This window comes from Rhinolophus sinicus, chromosome 1 (genome assembly GCF_057876585.1).
Source record: "Rhinolophus sinicus isolate RSI-liver-muscle chromosome 1, RSI-T2T, whole genome shotgun sequence".
Classification (NCBI taxonomy): Eukaryota; Metazoa; Chordata; class Mammalia; order Chiroptera; family Rhinolophidae; genus Rhinolophus; species Rhinolophus sinicus.
In genome coordinates this window covers 178578566-178601757 of record NC_142501.1, presented here as the reverse complement: position 1 = coordinate 178601757, position 23192 = coordinate 178578566, and the positions used below count along the sequence as shown (strand labels likewise).

The 23192-nt window shown below is 37.8% G+C and overlaps 1 protein-coding gene across 1 annotated transcript in view; it reads right to left on the bottom strand.

Moving 5' to 3' along the window:
* Positions 1-3192: 3192 nt before the first annotated feature.
* Positions 3193-23192, bottom strand: part of MTTP (microsomal triglyceride transfer protein) — a 52832-nt gene continuing 32832 nt past the window's right edge. The window contains exons 13-20 of the mRNA XM_019757656.3: positions 19600-19812; positions 17871-18082; positions 15552-15649; positions 15324-15445; positions 13724-13951; positions 8366-8490; positions 6041-6211; positions 3193-4548 (exon numbers count right to left, since the gene is read on the bottom strand). Coding sequence (XP_019613215.1) covers positions 4377-4548; positions 6041-6211; positions 8366-8490; positions 13724-13951; positions 15324-15445; positions 15552-15649; positions 17871-18082; positions 19600-19812 — 1341 coding nt within the window. The 3' untranslated portion in view covers positions 3193-4376. The remainder of the gene's footprint in view (positions 4549-6040; positions 6212-8365; positions 8491-13723; positions 13952-15323; positions 15446-15551; positions 15650-17870; positions 18083-19599; positions 19813-23192) is intronic.

Genomic DNA, 23192 nt, shown 5'->3' with positions numbered 1-23192 from the left:
TGACTCCATGCCAGGCACTAGCCCATTACCTCACTCCATCCTCACAACAACCTATGAGAGCTCCTCATTTTACGGATGCGGAAGCTGCCAGGCTTGGCGGTTTACATAGCAGCAGGATGTGGAAAAGGTGAGATTTCCGATATGCACAAGTATCTTACTCCAAATTGCCCTCGCTGTACGCCTCCATTTCCCACCTTCCTGGATGCTGCATGTGAGAGGTGGAGACATCCAAGTCAAGCAGTGAGCGTTAAAGAGGAAATGCCACTGTGCTTTCCAACTAGTTGCAAAGTAGAGGCAGAAATAAAGTGCAAACAAACCTGACAAATGAGAGCAAAGCTGATCATTGATAAATAAGAACATCGCTCACTACACCGCTAATATTTAAAACAACATTGATGATAGCAGAAATAACATTTATTAAATGCTGCTGTGTGGGGAATTAGCTCAAACGGTAGAGCACTCACTTAGCATGTGAGAGGTAGTGGGATCGATGCCCACATTCTCCACGTTTTACTGCTGCCACTTCGAATCTCCAGATGACAATCTCCAATGCTACTGTGTGCTTGGCACTGTATTTTACATTCATTATCTCAACAAATCCTGAAAACCACTCAGTGAAATAGAGGTTATCATACCTATTTTAGAGATGACAATTGATTGAGTCACACACCCAAGATCATTCACCCAGTATGTAGTGGAACTAGAATCCCAAGCCAGGCCTCCCTGTCCCCCTCCCTTGCTCCCCACTGCCTCTTAGTTGACAACTAAATTGATGAGAAACGGTGAAATTTCAATCAGTCTGAATCTGGAACAGGTTACCTCAAGTTTTGCTTCCCCTCCCCGTGCAGGAGGGCATTTAGATTATTTAAATGTGTTTTAAGCTTTCAAATAAGATTTTATAAATTTTTCAAGGAGTGAAAATAGAACTAGAACCATTGCCAAGTGATTCGTCATGTTTGTGATCATTGTTGTCTCTCACTGCTATCACCCCCCACCACTATCTTCACCAGCACCGTTATCTTTGCTATGTCCACTCTCACCACTCGTATTCAACATTGTCCTGGAGGTTCTAGCCAGGGCAGTTAAGCAACACAGTGAAATGAAAGACATTCATAATGGAAAAGAACAAGTAAAACAGCTCTGTTTACAGATGATGTGATCATTTATACAGAAAATCCTAAGGAACCTACCAAAAGATAGTAGAACTAATAAATGAGTTCAGCAGGATTGCAGGATTCATGATTAATATACAAAAATATCTACTGTATTTCTATACACATGCAATGAACAAGCCAAAAACGAAAGGAAGAAAACAATAATATCAAAAATAATATAAAAGGGGGCAAGGGGTAGAGGAGGGTAAAAGGGATCAAATATACAGTGATGGAAAGAGAACTGACTCTGGGTGGTGAGCACACAACGCAACATATAGATGAAGCATTATAGAATTGTACACTTGAAACCTATATAATTTTACTAACCAATGTCACCCCAATAAATTTAATAAAAATAATTTTAAAAATGAAACAAAAATGCAAAATTGTTCTCTGAAAATTACAAAATCCTGTTGAAAGAAATTAAAGAAGATTTAAGTGGAACGATGCCCCATGTTCATGGATGAGGAAACTTAACACTGTGTTCTCCCGAAAATAAGACCTAGACGGACCATCAGCTCTAATGCATTTTTTGGAGCAAAAATTAATATAAGACCTGGTCATATTTTACTATAATATAAGACCGTGTCTATTATATAATACAGTATAATATAATATAATATAATATAATATAATATAATATAATATAATATAATATAAATATATACCGTGTTTTATATAAGACCACCAGGTCTTATATTAATTTTTGCTCCAAAAGACCCATTAGAGCTGATGGTCCAGCTAGGTCTTATTTTCAGGGAAACATGGTATTAAGATGGCAATATTCCTAAAATTAATACACAGGTTCAACACAATCCCTATCAGAATCCCAACTCACTTTGTAGAAATTGATAAGCTGATCCTAAAATTCATATGGAACCTCAAGGGACTCAGAAGAGCTAAAACAGTCTTGGAAAAGAACAAGGTAGGTGGACTGACTCACTTCCCAATTTCAAAACTTACTACAAAGCAACAGTAATGAAGTCAATATGGTAGAAGCATAAAGATAGACATATAGATTAATGGAATAAGACTGACCATTCAGAAATGACATTTCACATTTATAGTCAATCAATTGTCAACAGGGTGCCAAAATAATGCAGAAAAAAATCATCTTTCAATAAATGCTGGTGGGACAATTGGATATCCATATACAAAGGAGTGAATTGGGGCCTTCTACTGTACACCAACATAGAAAAATTAACTCACAATGGATCAAATACCTAAATTTAAAGCCATCTGAACACTGATGTTTGAAACAGGGAAGGGGTCAGAACTAGAGGACTGCAAGTGAGTCTTATAGTTACATTTCTGGCTCCCATGTGTCATTTCAAAATTTGGACTACCACTCTATTCCTCTTAATATTCTATCTCGTTTAGCTAGAAAGGTGTTAATGTTTGTTCTAGGCTTCAGGTTTCTTGTTTTTTGGAGCATGTAAGTTGCTAAGTACCATCCATTCTCCCAATGGGTGGCGGTGTTTGACTCAGCCAGGCACGTCAGCAGCCGGGCGGTGGGTAGTGTGACACTAACACGCAGAACACGGCAGTCATCACTCGTAAGCGAATCACTGCTTTACGCGTCACAGAAGCAGCTGTGATGTGTTACCCATCCCATGGCTGAGGTTCCTTAGCCCACGACTCTTCAGCTTAGTGCCCTAGATCAACGTGCCTTTGCTGCAGCATGAGTATTTTTACAGATGCTTCTTCTAAGGCCAGTGCCATCACCAACGGCACACCTCCCCGGCTTCCAGTTTTTGATTCCTTTCTCTCTTCTCAATAACAGAACAGTAAGAAGCCCAGTCCAGAGCTTTATGAAAAGTGGGCTTAGAGCTTGTTTTTAAGTTTACAGGTCTTTAAGGGGTTCTGACTGAGGTTAATTTCAGTGGCTCATTTTCCACAGGGCTCTGACCTCCTATTAGAGAATCTAGCCTGTTCCAGAGATCTGCAGAGACTTATTTGTGTACGTGTCTGGGCTCAGATAATTGGCATGAACAGAGAAATAGGGTATTTGAAATAAGAGAAGACAAAAGCAATTCAGTAGGATTTCCACATATTTATTTCATCACACATCATTTTAAATTTACAACCAATGGTGGGCTATCTAAGTTTCCATTGTGTGTGTGTGTGTGTGGTGTGTGTGTGTGTGTGTTTAATGGACAAATGAACATATCTATTTTGGGTTTATGATTACAAACATGTATATCTGTTTTAATAATAAATGTTCGAAATACCTCTTAATTTGTATAAATATAATCTTTTCTTGATTTTATATGTTACAAGTTCAAATCCATCAGTTTCTCAAAGCAATATTAAATTATTTCAGTCATTCTGGCTTTCATACAGATTGTAGTCAAACAGACTGGAACTTCCACCACAGAACAATTGAATGAAAGATAAAATGATGAATATATGATGATATCCCTTATAAAGGACAGATACCCATTATAAAGGACCACACTTCAGGCTCAAAGAGACATAGCACAAGAAAAAATAAAATGGAGTTTCTGCAAGTAATATTTTTAATTTTTATGTGCTAAGTCCAATATTTTTGTAAGGCAGAAGGCAGGGGACTATGTGGTCAGCAAAAGGACAAGATGGGATATTGTAATTCTGTGTGGTTTCTATCTGAATTCTTAGTAAAACTAACAACAGAAGAGAGTAATATTAATTCTTGAAGCTGGCTGACCAAAGTCTTTAAAAAGTCTTGTCCCTTATTGCCCCATCTCCTTCCACCCTCTCTCCCCGCTACCCACCCCCACAAAGGTCTGTTTTTTCCTGATTGAGGAATATGTTTGGTAGAAAAAAAATCCATGTTTAAGGTTCTATCAAGGGCTACACACACACTGATAAAAATAATTGTAAAAAAAATGGGGTCTTCTCAGTGTGTATTTTGTTTTGTTTTGTTTTGTTTTGTTTTAATAAACAATAGTTTCTACTTAAGGCAGAACTCTTGTCACTGTATCAAATGGGATTTGGAAGAGGTACAAAAAAACTAAGAATATTGCTAAAAATGCCACATATTTTGGCTCAAAGTGACACTGTGGGTAGTGTATTGAATGGGCCCAAATTTGGTCATTTGAGGGATTTTTTTATAGCTTTTTACAAAAATCTTAAATACAAGTAAATATGTAAACACCGTGCTCTCAGAGAGCAAGCACTTAGGCATGTCACATTGTATCCCTTCTAGGGAGATGGATGCAAGTGAAACATCACCAATCAGTTTCAAAACCAACCATTGGAAGTATTCTCAGGTTGAGGGGGGAACACCACCTTGCACATCTCAGAGTTCTCTCGGTGGAGAGGGAATTCAGATCCCGCTACTAGCCTTTCTTTCCTCTTCCGTGAAACATATCCTCGGCCTGTGGACAGCCTTTCATACTTCGTCTCAAATTGCCTGTGTAACAACAACAACAATAACAAAATTATACACATATTAAAGTCACCTCACACTCTTCACAGCCAAGTTATTAGTGTACACTGGAAGCTTCTGTTTCAGAGCAATTGGAGAAAGGACATGAGTGCCAAGGACTACCAACTTCCATGCCCGTGAATAGGGCGATTTTTCTCTTCCCCTTTCCTTTTATACAAACAGATACACTTCAAATGCCTGGAATGTGGAAGTCTGCCATGCATTTTTCTGGAATGAAGGACTAAATTTCTCTCAGCTTTTTGAATATGCTGTGAAGCTTTGCAAGCCTTGCTATGTCTCCCACCCTTCATTCCAAGAGCCCCACCTTGAGTACACTCCCCTTTTGAGTAAGTAGCAAGTCCAGCTGGATTTAAGATGAGAATGCTGATAGGGAAACATTCCCAGAGCTCTGGCCTGAGTGAAACGTGAAACCAAACCAGTTAGCCATATGCCTGAGTTGGTGGTCACTGCATTTTGACCGTTGGAGGTTGATTTTTTTAAATGCATTAATGGAACTTTATTCCACACATAAATTAGGGTAAATTAACAACAGCATAATATTCTGATTATAATCCACTATATTGTATTCTGCAAAAATGTAACCAACTCATATTTGTACTTATGTCATTTGTGCATTCCTGGTATGGATCAGGAAACGTCAGTAATACAAAGAAGGTGCTCAACTCGGGCCTACTTATCAAAAGAGATGATGTAAGATATGGCTTGCTGTATACAAATTGCTTTCATGGTTAACAGTGTGTCAAGGAAACGTCTACAACAGAAGAGTCATTGCCACCTAGACCTAAAGTGTTCTACTTCCACATGACAGTGTTGTTATAAACATGGTTACAAGATTCAAAGGACATGGTGTAAATGAGAAGCTCTAGAGTGGAAGAGGTGTTGGGAAAGTAACATGGACAATTATATATTAGGCTTTTGAGACACTAAGAATTCTACTGAAAACATTTTTTTTTTAATTCAAAATTCCAAACTCTCAAGTTTGAGCCAAAGCTTAAACAATGTCAAGTTGCTATTGTATGGATTACCTAAAAACTGTGAATTCTGTTGGGCTCTTAAACCATGGTAAATAATTGGAAGACGTTTTGTTTTGAACTTCCTGTCCAGGAAACAATTGTGAAGACAGCCAATAGTAAATACGCATCCAGTATTTTTGCTGAAACTACATGGCAATTCTTATGGTAAATCAAATCCCTTTGTTTCTTTGATAAATTATTTCTGGATAGAATGTGATATTATTTCCCAAATCAAATGAACTAGTCATTATGGTTTTTGGTATCTTAAAAACTGATTTTCTTTAGCTTTATCAATTATTCTTTTATTCAGTTAAAGAAAATTCATGTTTCACCTGGATTTTCACCATTTTCTTTGAATTTCTGAAAATGTATGCTCAAAGTGGGTGCAAGCTCCTGGTGAATTGGGGATGGCCCTGGAACATTCCACAAGTGCTGCTCCTTACCTGAACGGAGCTCCATCCCTGTCCATCTGCAGGCAAACTAAGAATGGGTACTGAGAAAACTGCACTGTGGAGATAAACTCCATGCCTGCTTCTGTTTCTGCACTGATTTCCAGGCCAGCTTTCACAAAAGAGGAGTCCACGGTGATGTCACCAGTTATTACCACAGCCAACCTAAAGATTTGGCAGAAAAAAAACTGTTAATACGCATTTAACTGAGCTGAACTAATAGCTATAATTTCACAGGGTCTGAACTCATAACGCTGAAGACTGGAAGGAAATACTTATGTGAGTAATATGTGACCTAAATGTGCTAGAGTTCTCTTGGTAACCAGGGCCTGATTAGTCCCGGAGGCCGGGCAGGGAAGGTTTGCCCTTTCCCTGAACCATCCCCAGCCTTCAATTCTAGATGTGAGAATGAAATGTCTATCGGGTACTACTGTTTGGAATAAGCATACCAAGTGCCAAGATGAAAATAGCAGTATGCCTGGAAACTGGTCTTCTCAGGAAGTCAGAAATACCTGAGTTATCTTAAAAGAAAGTCTAAACTCGGAAAGAAGACAGCTGATGTGCATAACCATTTTCTTGGTTTCTCTGTTGGCTTCTATGTAGCTATTTTAATTCCACCTTATTACTTTCTCCAGAGGGTCTCTAGACACGTAAGTCTATGGTTGCCAAGATATTTGAAAAAATGTTGTGTCACAAAGAACCATTCCTACAGTGGGGCACGTACAATGGGTGCTCCAGGAATGACGGCTATGGTGGGTTCTCCAACAATTGCCCAGAGGACTAGATAGACATACTGGGTTGACTAGGGAGAGTGGCTTGGATGAAAATGAAGAGGAGAAACAGTCCCAGTAGAAGGTTTATGTCTTGGACCACTCTAATTTAATTGTAGACTTTAAATGAGATTGTGGGAAGCGACTCTCACAATTAAATCAGAGGTGTATGTCCATGCTTTTTTGATAGGGATACTCAATTTTGCTGTGCAACTTAAAACACACCAGCTGCTATTGTTATCAGTGTACAAGTAGGTCACAGGTGGTATCACTTAAATCCCTGAATACTTCATTTTACCTTTTAATAGCTTACACTCAACAAAAGCTTAAGTGGTATTTTTTTTTAATTTATTTTTCAATTACTGTTGACATACAATATTATATTCGTTTCAGGTGTGCAAAACAACGTAGTGATTAGATATTTATATACCTCACAAAGTGGTAATCCCAATAAATCTATTACCCATCTGACACTGGACTGTTTTAAACAAACAAATGGGAAATTGAAGATAGATTGGCTACCCTGTGGATATTGCTAGACTCTTAGGGATACTATGTCCTTTTTGAAAATCCAGAGTTTTTGTTGTTGTTATTACTGTTGTTGATTTCTTTCTGCAAAGAATTCAATTCAGTTTAATTTGGGGAAACTTCTATCTAGAAAATATTTCAGAAAGAGGAAACAGATGACTGATTCAATGGGAAGTGCTAAACTATATTGCTGATTCCTCTGCTCTGATGGCGTGCTCCATGTCTCATTCTTTGGTTCCTTTAGTAACACCATGGGCCACCTTTCACATTAAATGTGCCACCTTTTGACTGTCCTCAATTTCTTCATCCATAATTCAAAATTTTTAAAAAGTTAATTTTATCACTCCTATATCACTTCTGCCTCACCATATTTTTAAATATCCAAAAAAAGGTAAAAATCAATTGCATTTCAATTTCCTTTTCTTTGGGATTATAACAAACAGAAAAATAATTATTTTGATTATTACACTGGTTCAGAGACATTATTTTAGGATCAAAATAAAATACTTTCATTTGAACTGACAGGTAGATTAGAAAAACTAAAGGAGCTGAGAACATTTTTGTTTAGAAAAATGAGCACTAACAAAAAAACTTAAGGACTCTTAATGTTTAATACTTAGATTCTGCACAAAAGTGATCATTTAACTTTTATCCACTGAAGACAGAAAAAAAGATTTGAAATCCCAACAAGAGGGATAAGCTCCAAAAGTTTGTTTCAAAGTAAAATTTCCTGATAGCACTGTCAACTACTGAAGTGGAATACCAAGAGAAGATGAACCTCTCATCCACTAGGCATGCCATCAATGGAAGTCTTTAAAAATCAAGAAGATTCTTGGCTGAATTGTATTAGGTACTGACCTGCTCATAAGAAACTATGGGGATAATGAATTCCCGTGGTTACTTCCTATTCTGTGCTTTACTGGTTACAAATAGAAAGCATAGATTTTGAAAAGTCAGAAGGTTAAATAATTCTGAAAACATATTTCTACAGTTCTTTGCAGAGTATTATATGTATGCTTACCGATTTTTCACTCTAGTTTTTGACTCACGATACCACAGACTAAACTCCATTGCACCAGAAATATCAATGGCTAAAGCACCTTGGATGTCCATATTGGCCTTCAGGCCAGATTGCAACTGAAGCTCCTGGAAGCAAAAATATATAATAATAGTGATAATAATCACAATTAGCCAACCCCTTTCCAAGGCACATGGAACCTCTTGCTACCTGGCTAACACCATCTGAGCTGTGTTAATGTTAGAGTCTTTCTCTGGGTTTGGAAACACATTCTAACCTTGATCATTGGAAATAGATTATTAATTTGCTAAATTATGGAGTCAATTAAAATACTAAAAAAGTGAAGTGACAATTAAGAAGAGTGTTTTCTTTACATCACTGCCTCACTTTGGGAGGGAAACGGTTCTCAAAGTGTGTGTGGTCCCCTGATGAAAAATATCAGCATCCTGAAAACTTGTTAGAAACGGAAGTCCCATACCTACTGAATTAGAAACCCTGAGAGTGGGGCCCAGCCATCTGTGTGATAATAAGCCCTCGTGATTCTGAGGCACCCAAATTTGAGAACCAGCAGAGTAGGAAAAATGAAGGCGTCTCCATCAGGAATCCAGTTGTGGCTTTGGGGTGGGGCAGAGAGTTTGGGCTGGGTGACTTCTTGAAGTTCTTAGCACTTTTCTAGTTATACGCAGTTTCAAATACAGACAACTGCATCCTGCTGGCAAATGAGAAGCATGACAAAAACTGCCAGTGCAGCATAAAAGCCACAGGAACTGCCTAGATCAAGCTAGGAAAGGAAGGCAAGGCAATTTAACTAAACCTTAATATCGTGTTGTTTGACATTTGGAATGACATCAGATTAACATGTTGAGTCCAACATGAACTTGACAGCATATTCCAGAGGGACAGTACTCACTTACAAACATATTCCCTCCTAAGTAATTTTGTAGTTGTCTGAAATTCACTGTTTGGTGCTGTTTGCCAGCATTTCGCCTTTCAGTCTTGCAGTTTCTATGCATGTTAGCTTTGGTGATGTCGGCTGAAAACTTCATCAGCTGGATTGGAATCAGAACACTTGGGGACAGTATTGGAAATGGTAATGGTTTGGGGAAAAGGCTCCGTATTCTTAATGTTGATTAGGTTCATGACAACTGGCAGCATGACCAACTTTATGTAACTGCCCTACTCACACCACACAAGCTGTGCTTTGCCAACTAAAAATGTCATGATTTCACTGTCTAGAAAGGATCCTGTTGATCTCCTTGAATTATCTCCACTTTTCAAAAAATGTGGCAGGGAATGTCACTCAAAGAACTTGGCTTACAACCAGGTATTAAAAAAAAAAAAAAGTCTGATTGTGGCATGAAGCTTCCTTCAGTCTGAAAAGCACTTGGATGAAAGCATGAGATTCCCGACACAGAGTTCGAGACACATTAGGAGAGAGCCCTAAGGATACTTACAGCTACTTTCAGTCTAGAACAAATGTGGCTATGATAGGATGCAGGGGTTGTCTCATGCATCATAACTAATATGAAGAAACACAAATTATCTTGAAAAACCACAATAATCATGTTGAGATTTAACCTATGCTTATGAACTGCAGGAACAAGATATCAGAGTTCTGCATTTGCACTGTAACTGTGATTGGTCCCAAATGAGCCCTACTGTGTGCCCTGTCTCTGAAGCATTTCTTTCTTTGTATCTTCTTCTCTGCTCCCAGTTTGAAAAATTATAATCTCGTTAGTCCACCCAACCCAGCAGAGGTCTGTGATGCGGACTTTGGCCTTCGGCCTTCCTACTGACCACACATTAGGTGGATGTCCCAACATACCAAGTGCCATGGAAAAGAACATTTCACGGCTATTAGAAAATGTTCCTTTTGTAGGGAGGGAATATTTCCACTGCAATGTGGGTTTTGAGGAGTGCCTTGGCTTTCTGGGAAGATTCCATTTCTCTCAAGCACAGGGATCATGGAAGAACTCGTATGTGTGGTCACAGAGGAATTTTCTTGGACCTCCATAGACAGACCACTGACCCCTGTAGAAGGGACTAAACCACAAAGTGCAGTGGTTCTGATTTTTCAGGGGGGAAAAATAAGAGCAACTATCAGTTTTTGAACACAACTGCATCCTAAAAGCTCTACATTTGAAATTTCATGTAATTCCCATTCTAATCTTACATGGTAGGTATTGTATCTGAAAACTGAAAAGAAAAATCAGGCTTGGAGGCTACATGTGGAGCCAGACTATCCTAGTGGTGGAGACTATTCTACTTCCATCCATGACTATCATAATATCATAACTGTCTTTGTCTCCTGATGTACAAGGAAGCCTGCTCTGAGAGACATTGCAAAAAATTTGTTTGACCCAGAGTGCATATTTATTTAAATTCTTGCCTATGAACTAGAGGACCAAGACACTGGAGCTTTGTATATGTAGCTAATGTGGCCTCTTTGATCTTTTAGTTTTGGTTCCAAAGATGTTTCTTATAGCCCAGACACTGATATTTTCACAACTCATCCCATTCCTTCCATTCAGGAAAATATGTTCTTTGCTGACTAAAGAGGATCTCCCTATTAAGCTGACTTTATCAGGCATCCTTTTCTGAAGAGCAATACAATTAGCCGCAAACAGAGACAGAGGGGGCAAAGAGTAATTCCATCTGCCCTGGTAGCTATGACAGGCCATCCACTGCCAAAATTTCCTTCAATGTCAGCACTTGACCTAGAGTGGTATGTGCCTCTGAAGCTGGAATGACATTATTGGAGTGCTCTGTAGAGCAGGGAGCCTCAAACAGCTTATTTGTATAATATCCCCAGATCTGCAAAATACTCCAATCTGAAATTTACAGGCATTGGATTATAGTTAATAGTTTGGGGATGATCTTTCTCTTAGACTATATCTTAGGTGTCCTAGCTTAATGAATAGAAAAATCTTATAAATTAATCTAGATCAGAGGTTGGCAAACTATGGCCTGCAGGCAAATCTGGCCCACTGGGTGTTTTTGTAAATAAAAAATTTTTGGAACACTTCCACACTCATTCGTTAATATATTGCTGATGGCTATTTTTACTCTACAATGGCAGAGTTTAGTAGTTGCAACAGAGACCATGTGTCCCACAAAGCCTAAAATATTTACTTTCTGCCCTTTACATAAAAAGTTTGTTAACTCTGATCTAGATTACTACTTATATTTGCATCAAGTTTTATACCTGGATTCATACCATTAGGCCTTGTTGATGGGTAGCTGAGCACATACAGATGATGTTGAACTGTTATTATACCTGTCTTAAAATGTGAACTACATCCTCAGCACTCATGCCTTCTTTAGAGATTCTTTCATTAAGAATGAATCTCCCCAAAGGTAATACTGCAAAGGAAATGTACAGTGTATAATTCTGATATAATTTGAGAACTATTTTCTCATGTGACCTTGAGGATTGAGGGATATGAAAGGCACTGCTTGTTGTCCTTCTTTTCATTCTTATCAATAGAAACATAGTTTCATTCATAGTGTCAATTCAACCATTGTCAAAACTATATTTACCAGCTTCTCTTGCAGCTAGAGATATCCCCATGACACAATTTTGGTCAATAACAAAAGGGCTTCCTTTTATAGATGCTTATCTTTAGTAGGAATAGATGGTGCTCCCAGAGAAGTTCTTAAAAAAGAGTCAGGCTCTATTGTCCCTGACCCTTCTCTTTTTCCTTCTTGGAATGAGGAAATAGCGCTGGAAGTGCAGCAGTCATCTGATAATCATGAGATGACAAGCAAGAGGTTAAGAGCCACAAGTAAAGATGGCTGAGCTGAGGGAAAACGAACCTGGATACTGATAATATTTTAGGATTTTTATATTAACACCTACTTCCAAATATTTGTTACATGATAAAAATCAAACTATTTGGTTAAGCTACCCTAGATTATTTTGTTGTTGTTATATACAGCTATCCTGAATTGTTATGAGAAATAATAAAGGTAAAGAATTACCATTAACTCTAACCAATCATGTTTTGGAGGCGTTTTAGTAAAATCTGATATTTAAGGTCTCTCCCGGCTCTTAAAATCTATGATTTCATAACCAGAACCCAAGAAATGAGAATCCTCAAATTATATGGCAAAGAACAACGCTGGTAAAAACTTCGAATCATTTTCCAAATGCCTCACTTCATTAGTAGAAAATCTTTGTTTAAGGTTATTAAGTAACTGCCCAAGAGCACACAGCAACAGTGGGGCGAAATTCAAACCTAGGTTATCACTTATGAATTTATTAAACCATAAAAGCAAACTTCCTAAGTAAGTCCCATAGTCTAAATTTTAATCCAATCTCCTCACATATCTCTAATATTATTATAAGTATGAGTTAAAGTACATAGTGATCACTTTAAGGATTTCCCTTAGGATCCTTATTTAGCAAATATTCCATTTTTTATATTGGTATGCTTAGTAAGGCAGGAAACATAGCAAGTCATTTAAAAAAAATTAAGCATCAAATACCCAAACTCAAAGGTTATTCAGATAAACGTCTGTTTCTCAAAAAATCCATTGAGGCAGACCACTGTTATTCCATAGTATCTTGGGTCACCTAAAATTCTACTGCACAGAAGATAGTATTGTCATACTTCAGTACAGTAATGTAAGATTTGGGGGTGAGGAAAATTGAAAATCATTCTGAAGAATGCAATCCAAGTGAATGCAAGTTCTCCTATTCTCTACTAATGAATGAACCTTTGTAAGATTCTGTGAATGTGAGAGTTTGGGGCAAAGAGTCTCCATGAAACATGTGGTTGGTGTCAGTGGTTGTTTGAGCCTCTACTAATTTGGCAGGGTCAAAATGATGCACTCTATGGCTCTTCATCACTGTTGTCATGATAAATGTCCTCAGTAATTTATGAAACTATGTGGTTTAACTACTGCCTTCAGAGTAAATATCAGGAAATGCCCAGGAAATATCGGAGTAAATGCCCAGGTAAACTAAGTGGATGGGTAATGGCATCTCTGCTGTCTTGTAACCTAGCTTAATTTCTCCATAATTTCTTGTTTATGTTAGCATCAGTATTTTCTCTTTTTTTCAGTTGTATTGAGATATAATTGACATTACATTATACTCATATTGTGTCAAATATTTTCTCTTTTGCCTCAACAGTGAGGAGTTGTCTTAATCATCTAATAAAGGCAAAATAAATCCCTGTTTACCTATAGCAAAGGAGAAAAGGAGAAAGGGAAACAATACCAAGAGGCTGAATGCTTAGAATGTGAGCTCCAGGATGGGTGGAATTTTGTCTTATGTCCCCCAAGCACAAGGCACATTTAAAATGTGCCTGGCACATTGTAGGGATTCAATAAATATGTGTAGAATGAATGAATTACCTGAGAATGATCTATTAGCAGAATAAGTCCTTTCACCACACTGACAGGGTCGCTAGATGCTGACAGCATTTTGGACATCAAATCACTGTATCCGTTGAAAAAAGTGACAGGTCTGAGCTGAACATCAAAGAGGATGACTGACAAGCCGGCATAGGAGTCAAGGTTCTCCTCCCCCTCATCGGGAGTGGCAGCAATTAACGCCTCCAGTCCTTGGGCTTCAATGACCACCTCGGGAAAAATGGATATAACATTCATGACGTAAGGTCTGTGCCTGTTCTGTAAGTGATGGTGAGCTACAGCCAGAAATTTCCTAGGGGTCAAAAACTCAAAAATCTGCAGCAGCTAGGCAAAACCAAAACACAACACAACACAACTCTATGCCTGAATATGAGTTAGTTTTCTTCATTTAATCCTCACAACCACCCTTTGGGGGTACATATGATTTTTATTCATGTTGTAGGACTCAAATTCTTCTGTCTGACTACAAAGGTTGTGAGCTTTCCATTTTACACTGTCATCTAGAGACTCTTAGTCTCTCCAGGTCTCATACATAATGAATTAGCTATTGTGTAAAGCCCCTACAAGGAGATGGAAAGGTGTTGGGAAACTCACCCTAAGGCTGCTACTATGAGAGGTGTGGAACTCTCTAAGCCATGACTCACATCTTTCCATATCAACCTTTTATCTGTAGCTCAAAGGAAAAGTGATAAACACCTTGTGGGGACTCACATCTTGATCTCTACCATACCTAGGAGTCCTACATTTGCTTTGTCCCCTATACGCAGCCCCTTAACCACTGGGTGTTTGGCATTTCAGAATGCATGTCAGAAAACAGACGTGATTCCTCAGGAAACAAAAGCATGGTATTCTGACTAGACTTCTATCAAAGGGTGTGGTAATGTAATATTGATAGGAACTCAAGTTCATATAGCACTGGATCATTGTTAAAGCTTAAATAATTTGAGCTTATTTAGAAGGGTATAATTTGCTACACATAAAACCTAAAAAGAAAGCACATTTCAAAATTAAGAAGCCTTTACAGAGTGTTACCACATTTTAGATAAAATGAAAGGGATGGAAGTCAGCTAGTTGTTGAATACCTAGCCTACACTTTACTCTTTTCTCTCCTAGCAGTATTGGGAAACCATAGATTGACTCTTTAGAGAGCCATGTTCTATTATGAAAGCTTTTATTATGGGGAATCAATCTCTTCATAGAAACACCCAGAGAAGGAAAACAGATTCTAGAATTAAGTATCTGGGACTTCAAGGAATACGTCTGTGAATAAAAATAACATATTTTTTAAAACACATGTGAGAAATACTGGCACGATTTCAATTTTGTCAATATTTGTACCTTTGAAAAGACAAATAGATGTTTGGCAAGTCCAGTGAATCAAATTACTTAAGTTTCTAGTTCATATTTGGAACTTCCTCTGGGATTATAAACCTCTTGCAGATGATACAATCATGGGTGACATATTACACAAGTCACCATTAACTTATGCATTCTATAGTGTTATCATCAGCATATATTTTATTTTACCTCAGACTAATTTCTTACATACTTTATTCAGCAAAATTAATGGAAAATGAGTTACCTGGCTACCATGAAGATGAGACTTCCCGAGGTACTGAACGATGTTCAGATTACTTCTCCTTAAAATGCCAGAACCAGAGTAAAGAATATCAAGGCCGTAAGTAGCTGCCGAATGGGAACTACCTAATGACGAAAACAGAAAACAACAAAAACTCTAATTTAATGACAGTTCCAGCAATACTCAGCTGGGGAGGGACATGGAAGAGGAACCCCTTCTTGGTTTACGTACGTTGTATGTAGCCAGTATAGAAAGAAGAGGATCCACTCCTGGCAAAACGGTCATAATTATGAGCAACCATTTCCTTCAGAACTCGACGAACCATTTTGCTGCAACATGTAAAAGGAAAAAGCTGCACATTCATTGTAATGGCTGTTTCCCAAGTTAGATTTGGAAAAAAACCAAATCCTCAGTGGAAAAAAAAGGAGGCCAAATGTTCCTCATGCTGCTCCAAGACTGGGGAGGTGCCAGCTAGAGTGCTAGCATCAGGATGAGGGCTTTCCCCTTCATCCTCAGATATTTGAAATTTAGTTTGCTATCAAAATGAGAGCAACATGAGGCCACTCAGCTATGAGATTGCTTAAGCTGGTGGATGGAGACACCCCAGGAGTGGGAAGCACATGTTGTTTGAATCATCACGATTCTGTTGTTAAATAGTATATACTTTTAAGGAAAGCTGTACCAAACTGAGGAGGTTCCCAATATTTCTTTAAACATTTGCTATACCCTCTGACGTTGTTGTCACTGGCTAATGATATATAACAGTAAATTTCTAGAAATTTCTTCTGTTTATGCCGTTTTCAATTAAGGAAAAATCTCAGTTAGACCCATACAATATATAAATCATTGTCTCCTCTAAAGTAACTCATGCCTCTACCTCGTCGTCTACCTATGAAATAAGTGCTGAGATCTTTCCATTCCTAACTACTTAACCCTAATCATATCAGTAACTATAAAATTATAACCACACAGCAAAAAATATTTTTTTAACCAACTAAAGAAATCTGGGCTTTGATCTAAGGTAGAAAATTGTCAAGAGGAGGAAATGGGTACCTTATATGATTCCTCCCCCACCAGTATCAGTAAGTTATAAGATTTTAGCATGGAAGAAAAAAAGATGAGGAGGGTCATGACAGCTGTCCTCAAATATTCAAAGGGCCTGCACATGGATGCATAATTTTTCCTGTTCTGCTTTCTTGGGGGGATAAAACCAGGGCCTATAGAAAGATTTCAGTTATACAAAGTAAGGGTGAGTCTATGAACAACGACACAAGTTCCTTCAGAGGAGGTGATCCTCCTGCCACTGGAGGCGTGCAGGGAGAGTCTGGACACCACCTGCCAGGAGGCTAGACCCCTACATTGGAAAGAGATACCAGGCAAGACGGCCTTTAATATCCCTTACAACGCTAACGTTTTTGGTTCTCAGAATCTGACCCACAGTATTTGCGATGGCTTCCTCGCTTTTCCTAGGCTGCTCCCTAGCCCACTGCCTCCTCTTTAGGCCCTGAATCACTAGGTTCACAAGACAGGGGAAGCAAATCCACCCAGGATCTCCTCCACTGAGTGTCCTAAGAGCAAACAAAGCAATAGAAGGAGAAATCAGATCCTCAACTAGTAATAGATGGCTGCAGACGGACTGTTTCTTCTCTCCCTCACTCACGCTCCTTTCTTCTTCCTTACTTGTCCTGCTCTTCTCTCTTTTCCACTCACTTCCTGTTTCTTTTTCCTTCATTCTTCTTATTTCCTGTATTCCTTTCCTTCAATTTTTTACTGCCTTTTTTTTTTTTTTTCCCATTTTCTCTTTATTTTCCATCTCTCCCATGTCTGTTTTCCTTTTCAACTGGTAATGCTCAAATTTGATCTTTCCTGAGGTAGTGCTCTACATGTAACTCAGGGAAAATGGAAATTTCTTTTCTGGCTCTCTGTTTCATGGAGGAGGGGTAGAGATTTTGGGGGGAGCTACTTGGAAGCGAGACATCAGTGAATTCAGAAGAGACTTGGGAACTGGCAAGAAGATGAATCCAGGAAGGGTAACTGAAAGCAATGAAGTCTGCCGGTCCCAGTCTTCCTATCTTGAATAGTCCTTAAACTGGGTCATGCCTACGGTTTTAAACGTAAATGGTAAATTCACTTGATCTGTGATAAATGAGGCTTTAAAGATTTCGAACATTTGGGAAGTTAAGATCACAGACTATCAAGTGGGTCTGTCTAGCACAACCTAACATCATTTTGTTGCGCTAGTTATAAAAATAGTCCTATTAAAAATGTAGTCGGATTTTAAAACATGACTAACACTTGGCAATATATATTTACCAGACTAAACAGGAAACCTAGAGCAAAAATCATACCCAGAATTCCAAATCATAGTGCCAAAGTGAAGCTGTTTTACCTGGTCCACTATACAGTTCTCTTATAGGAAATTTGGAAAACTCTTGGATCTTGCGACACAACCCAGCATAACGACCACACTGTTAGTATTATCCACATGTGTACCACACAAATATACAAAAAAGCCTGAAGCAGCAGAGAGTTAGGTGCACCGTATCCTACCTTGCAGGCATTTCAAAACGTAGGATGTCTTGAACAATGGCAAGCATGTATTTGTTCATTTCTTTGGGGAGCTCCCCAATAGAGAGCAGGATGTTCTTTACTTCCATGTAGGATGGATTGTTATTTAAAATGATAGTAGCAGCAGTAGTGCGCACAGTCTTTTCATGAACTTTATGATTCTGATGGTATATCCTGTTCAAAGTCTTCTTTACCTGTTCATAAGATGTTCAAACTTAGTGCAAATCTAGATTTTTTTAAACTGATAATGTGGCAGGCAGAGTCAGTGGTCTTAAAATCCACATGCATTCCTACATTTCCCAGGTTCCTTTGCAGTTAGGTTGGGGCCATACTTCTGGCTAATGGATTATGAACAGTATTGCTTTCAGCAACTTCTGGACTGAGTCAGTTAAGAGTTGGTAGGCCTTCTCTGTCTCTTTCTTCCACTACTGTAGTGAACTTAGGATCACATTTTTCCTTACCTGTCTGAGGCATAGCATGAATGAGAAATGAATTTTTGATAAGCTGAAATTTTGAGGCCCCTTTGTTATTGTAGCATATCACGATGTTACCTAATATAAATTTTTAAAGACACTACTGGCATGTGGCAATGGGGCTCTGGGGAGAGACGGCTACATGAACTCACATTTCCTTACAGGGAAGTACCTCAGACTCTTCCCTTCTCTTTTGTTAAATTAATAGACTTTATTTTTTTAGAGCAATTTTAGGTTTCATAGAAAAATTGAGCAGAATGTACAGAGAATTCCTTTATATCTCTGCTCCTCATCTCTCCCCACAACACACATAACTTCCCCCTCTATCAATAGCCTGTACCACTGTGGTCATTTGTTAATTTGATGAACCTATACTGACACATCATTATCACTGAAAGTCCATAGGTTACATTAGGGGAATGGTTTTTAAATAATGCATTAACTCCAAAGAAAATTTGCCAAAATAATTGCATTCTGTGGCAACAAATAATTCCATTGGTTACCAGCATTGCCTTGTTGTGATATGCTGTGTGTAGTGTTTTGTACTAGGCATTTATAAATATTTCTTTCAGTTCTACTTCCCTTTGCCTTTTTTCTATCTCCCCCAAATATTGGCGTGTTCTCAGGTGTTTAGGAGTTAAGTGACCGACTTAAGCATAAACAACTACAAAGGGAAGAGAGGTAGAATTTATATGTGGGTCTGTCTGTCTCAAAAGCCCCTGATCCTAACCATCATGATTTACATCCTATCAACTTTTACACAAAACTGGTGGGAAGGTGTTTAGCTGCAAACTGGAAACATCATTCTCAGTGCGCAGTTTTTCTTGAGGTTTACCAACATTCTCTGCCTTAATAGAAGCTGAATTTAGACAGCTTCCTGAAAACGTAGCTGTAGGAACCAATACAGTAATACTTAAGCCAGGATATTTCAGTGTCAAAAATTTAACAGCATCTTAAAACTTATGGAAATAAAGATATTTCTGAAAATACTTTGTTTCTTAAAATAAGAGGCTATGCCTTAATATTTATGCTTCAGGATATAAGATGTTTTCTGTTCAAAAGGTGAGCTGCTTCAGAACAACCTTAAATCCAAGTTAAGAGTCATTTCTAAACAGGAAAGAGAGGTTGGTAGTTTGAAAAAAAAAAATAGGGCGACTTCAAAGTTGTTTGCATTTGACTCGTGTGTAGGCCTGCTTTTTTCCTTTTGTAAATTTTGCAAATATTCTTGGGGAAATTACCTCATCTGTTATGAAAGGGACATCGTATCTCTGGAGACTGGTGATAGCGAGGTGGCTGATGGACCCGTCTTCTGCCTCTGCGTACTTTAGCAGGAGTGGGATGCCTTCCGGAATCAGGGCATTCTTCAGAGCCAGCAGGTACATCATGATGTCCTCTTTTTTCTCTGCTTTCTCGAGTCCTCCCAGGATTAACTTCTTGGCTTCTACCACTGCCTAAAAAAATTCACATACTACCTCAGACATATGCATAGCCATGCATTAAACAAGGCTTGGGTAAGATTGGCCTCATTCTTAAGAAAACAACTTAAAGTTTTAGAAAGTTTTGCATTGTGTGCCCGACTGAGGTACACATGAAAATGAACAAGTAATGCTTGATAAAGGTGTTGTGTTTTTTATAATGTATACATTAACATATTCTTAAGCAATGAATATAAGAATAGACATATTTACTTTTGAACACATTCTGAATGTATAAAATCCTTTTAAAAATTCCCTTGTGATTGATTCATAAAACTGCCCATTCATTGAATTTCTAAAGCAATGATTAGATGGTGCCTAAGAGGTGCCACCTACCTTTTGTTAGGTGACAATGGGTGAAAGGGAATGAGACATCTCTGAGAATACTTTTAAAATAGAGTTTTGACTTTTGAACCATTTTAATGTTTCATATATTCAAAAAACAAAATAAAATCAACAAGGATGAAAGACTGCTAAAACTGAATTCAAACAGAAACAAATGAACATAAATGTATATCAAATTGGTAACATAACTAAACAGGAGAGAATGAAAAAGAATTAATCCAAGCAACTTTTGAACATAGAACTCTGACTGTATACCTTTACTGGAATATATTTTACAGACAAAAAGAACAGGGATGAGGTCTTGAATCTTATTTAGTCAGTTTATTTCTTGTAGTGATATTGGTCTAGCAATTCCAAAAGCTTTTGTGTGCGTTTTCGGATTGAGTGAATGAATGGTAGATTGATGTTCTTGAAAACCAGCGTTCTCACTGTGACAGAAGGATGAAATAATTATGGAATGGGAGAAGTAGAGAGAGAAAACCCTGTGATACTGGATTGGAATTAGAGGTAGCAGTATGAACTCACCATTTAATAAATATAAATATATGTAGTTTGCCCATTTTAAGAGGCAAAGGAACTCAATTAGTAAGAATTAAAAGAATTTAGGAGTAAAATGTCAGATGTCTGCAACTCACTCTCAAATGATTCAATCAAAATAAAATAAAATGAAATGAAACAGAATGAAATCATGCAAATACAGTAATATGTTGAAAATTAGTGCATCTAGATGAAAGGTATACAAATGTTCATGGAATTATACTATTCTTACAACTTTTCTGTAGGTTTGAATTTTTTCAAATACGAATTTGGGGAAAAAAGAAATTAGGATGAAGGGAAATCAAAATGTAAGCAAAAACCAAACAGAAAAACGAAATAGGGACTTAGTACTCAAGAACGTGTCTCGCTGCCATTCAGACTGCCATAGGGCTGTAGCTTTCACGCTACTAAATGCTGAAAGGCTATAACACGTGATAGGATGGCAGGTACCTTCTGGGCAGTGTAAGTATTGTGTGCTCAGTAGACACCTTAAATTTATACTTAGAATACATCATTTTTTTTCTGATTGTATAGCTTTGATTTGGGCAAATGGTAGATGAGTAGCCCAGAGCAGCAAGTTTAAAAGAAAATTTGAATACTTACTACAGTCCATTTGGTGGCCAAGTCTTATTATTTTCAAAGATGCATTTTTTTTTTTTTTAAAGGTTGCTCAAAAACAAAATAATTGAGCGACAGTGATAGTGACTAGTTCACTTTTTAAAGCTGTGACGGGAACTAAGCTGTCCCGTTATCAAAAGAACGTTAAATTTAATCCTTTGTTCAGTTTCCTCCTTATGCTATACACATCCTCTGACTCATCCTATTCTCTCCCAAAATTTCAGCCGCTTTCTTTTACTGGTGTTCACTCTTCTCTGGCCTGCAGATGGGTATGGTCACCTGCCTGTGGCCATAAGGATTTCAAGCTTAACCTGGTGGCCCAAAGGATTTCATGTTTAACATGGCCAAAACCAATTAATAGATCTACCCTCTTCCTACCCCCAAACTAGGTTCTACAAACTTTCTGTAAGTGGTGGACATCACCATACAGCTAGTACACTAACCTGGAAACTTAACAGTTGCCTAGATTCCTACCTCTTTCCCATTCCCCACATTCCATCAGTGGGGACTCCACCTCCTAAATGGCTCTTGAATCTCTCTCCTTCTCTCACCATGCTGTTCCTACATTAATCACAATTTTACTAATTCTTGCCCAGGTTCTTGCAAATCTTTCCGATCAGATTTCACTGACTCTACTTTAGCTGATACTCAGGCAAGATACCATTTTGCTTCTTTCTAAATAAAACATCTGAGTATGTCATTCACCTGCCTAAAAACCACACTGTTCTCCCTTCTCTGTATAGAATGAAGGCCGGACTACTTACCTTGTCATCAGTCAAGATCCAGCCTACCTCTCTTCTCTCTTCCCCCCTTTTCTGCATCTCCACTCCCACTTATCTGCCCCACAAACATATATTTTGTGCTCCAGCCACACAGAATTTCTCACTGTTCCCAAGCATACCAGGCACATTTTGACTTTAGGACTTTTCAGACATTGTTGTTTTTCTCTTAGCGTCCTTCATTCTGCACTATCTCTTCACCTACAAAGCTCTTCTAGACTAAGCTCAAATATTACTATTTTGGTGAAAGCTTCCCCAGCACCCCAAACAGAATACTTTGTTACACCTTCTGTAGTCTCAGAGCACTCTTTTTATATTTCAGTATTATTGTATTTATCTGTTTGCACTTGATAAACAAACTAGGAGTTCTGTGAGGATAGTAAAATATTTTATGTATCTTTATATTAAGGGATTAATATCATATCTCGCACAGAATAAATGATCATCAAATATGGCTGAATGGATGTTTTCATATGTGAGGCTTGTCTTTAACCAAGATATTTGACATATGATTGCTGAAGTAAACCAGCTACTCAAATAATTATGGAAATTAGAAAAATGTAAGCAGTCATAGTTCTTTGATGTCATAAAAATTATACAAATTTGATTTCTGCCAAGTCTTAATAAGCTGTTACTCAGACGTTGTCAATGCCTTTGATGTTTTTAGTGATCTTCTTCATAGCTAGTTTACATTCTAGTTATGAGTTGCCTCTTTTGGAACTATTTGGTTTCAAGAACATTCTGTTTGTTGTTTTTAATAGCAAGCAGTCAGTAAGCAAAATAATATAGTGATGTCTTTTGAAGATTGAAGAAAAATGCTGACTAGAAGCTGGTTGTATGATCAATGTGGACAGAAAAAAGACTGGTTTTATATAGTTAGCATCTTTAATATATTTGCATTATAGAAAGATGGGCTGTGTTGTATATTAATCCACTTGGATTTTCCGTATTTAGTTATGCTTACAAAGTGAGGTTTTGTTTTCTTTTATTTTAATGAGAAAGATGTTAAAATTGATAGTCCACTCAGGCAAGTGGAGAAGCTTTGAGAAAATGAAAATAAAAATAAAATATAAAGTT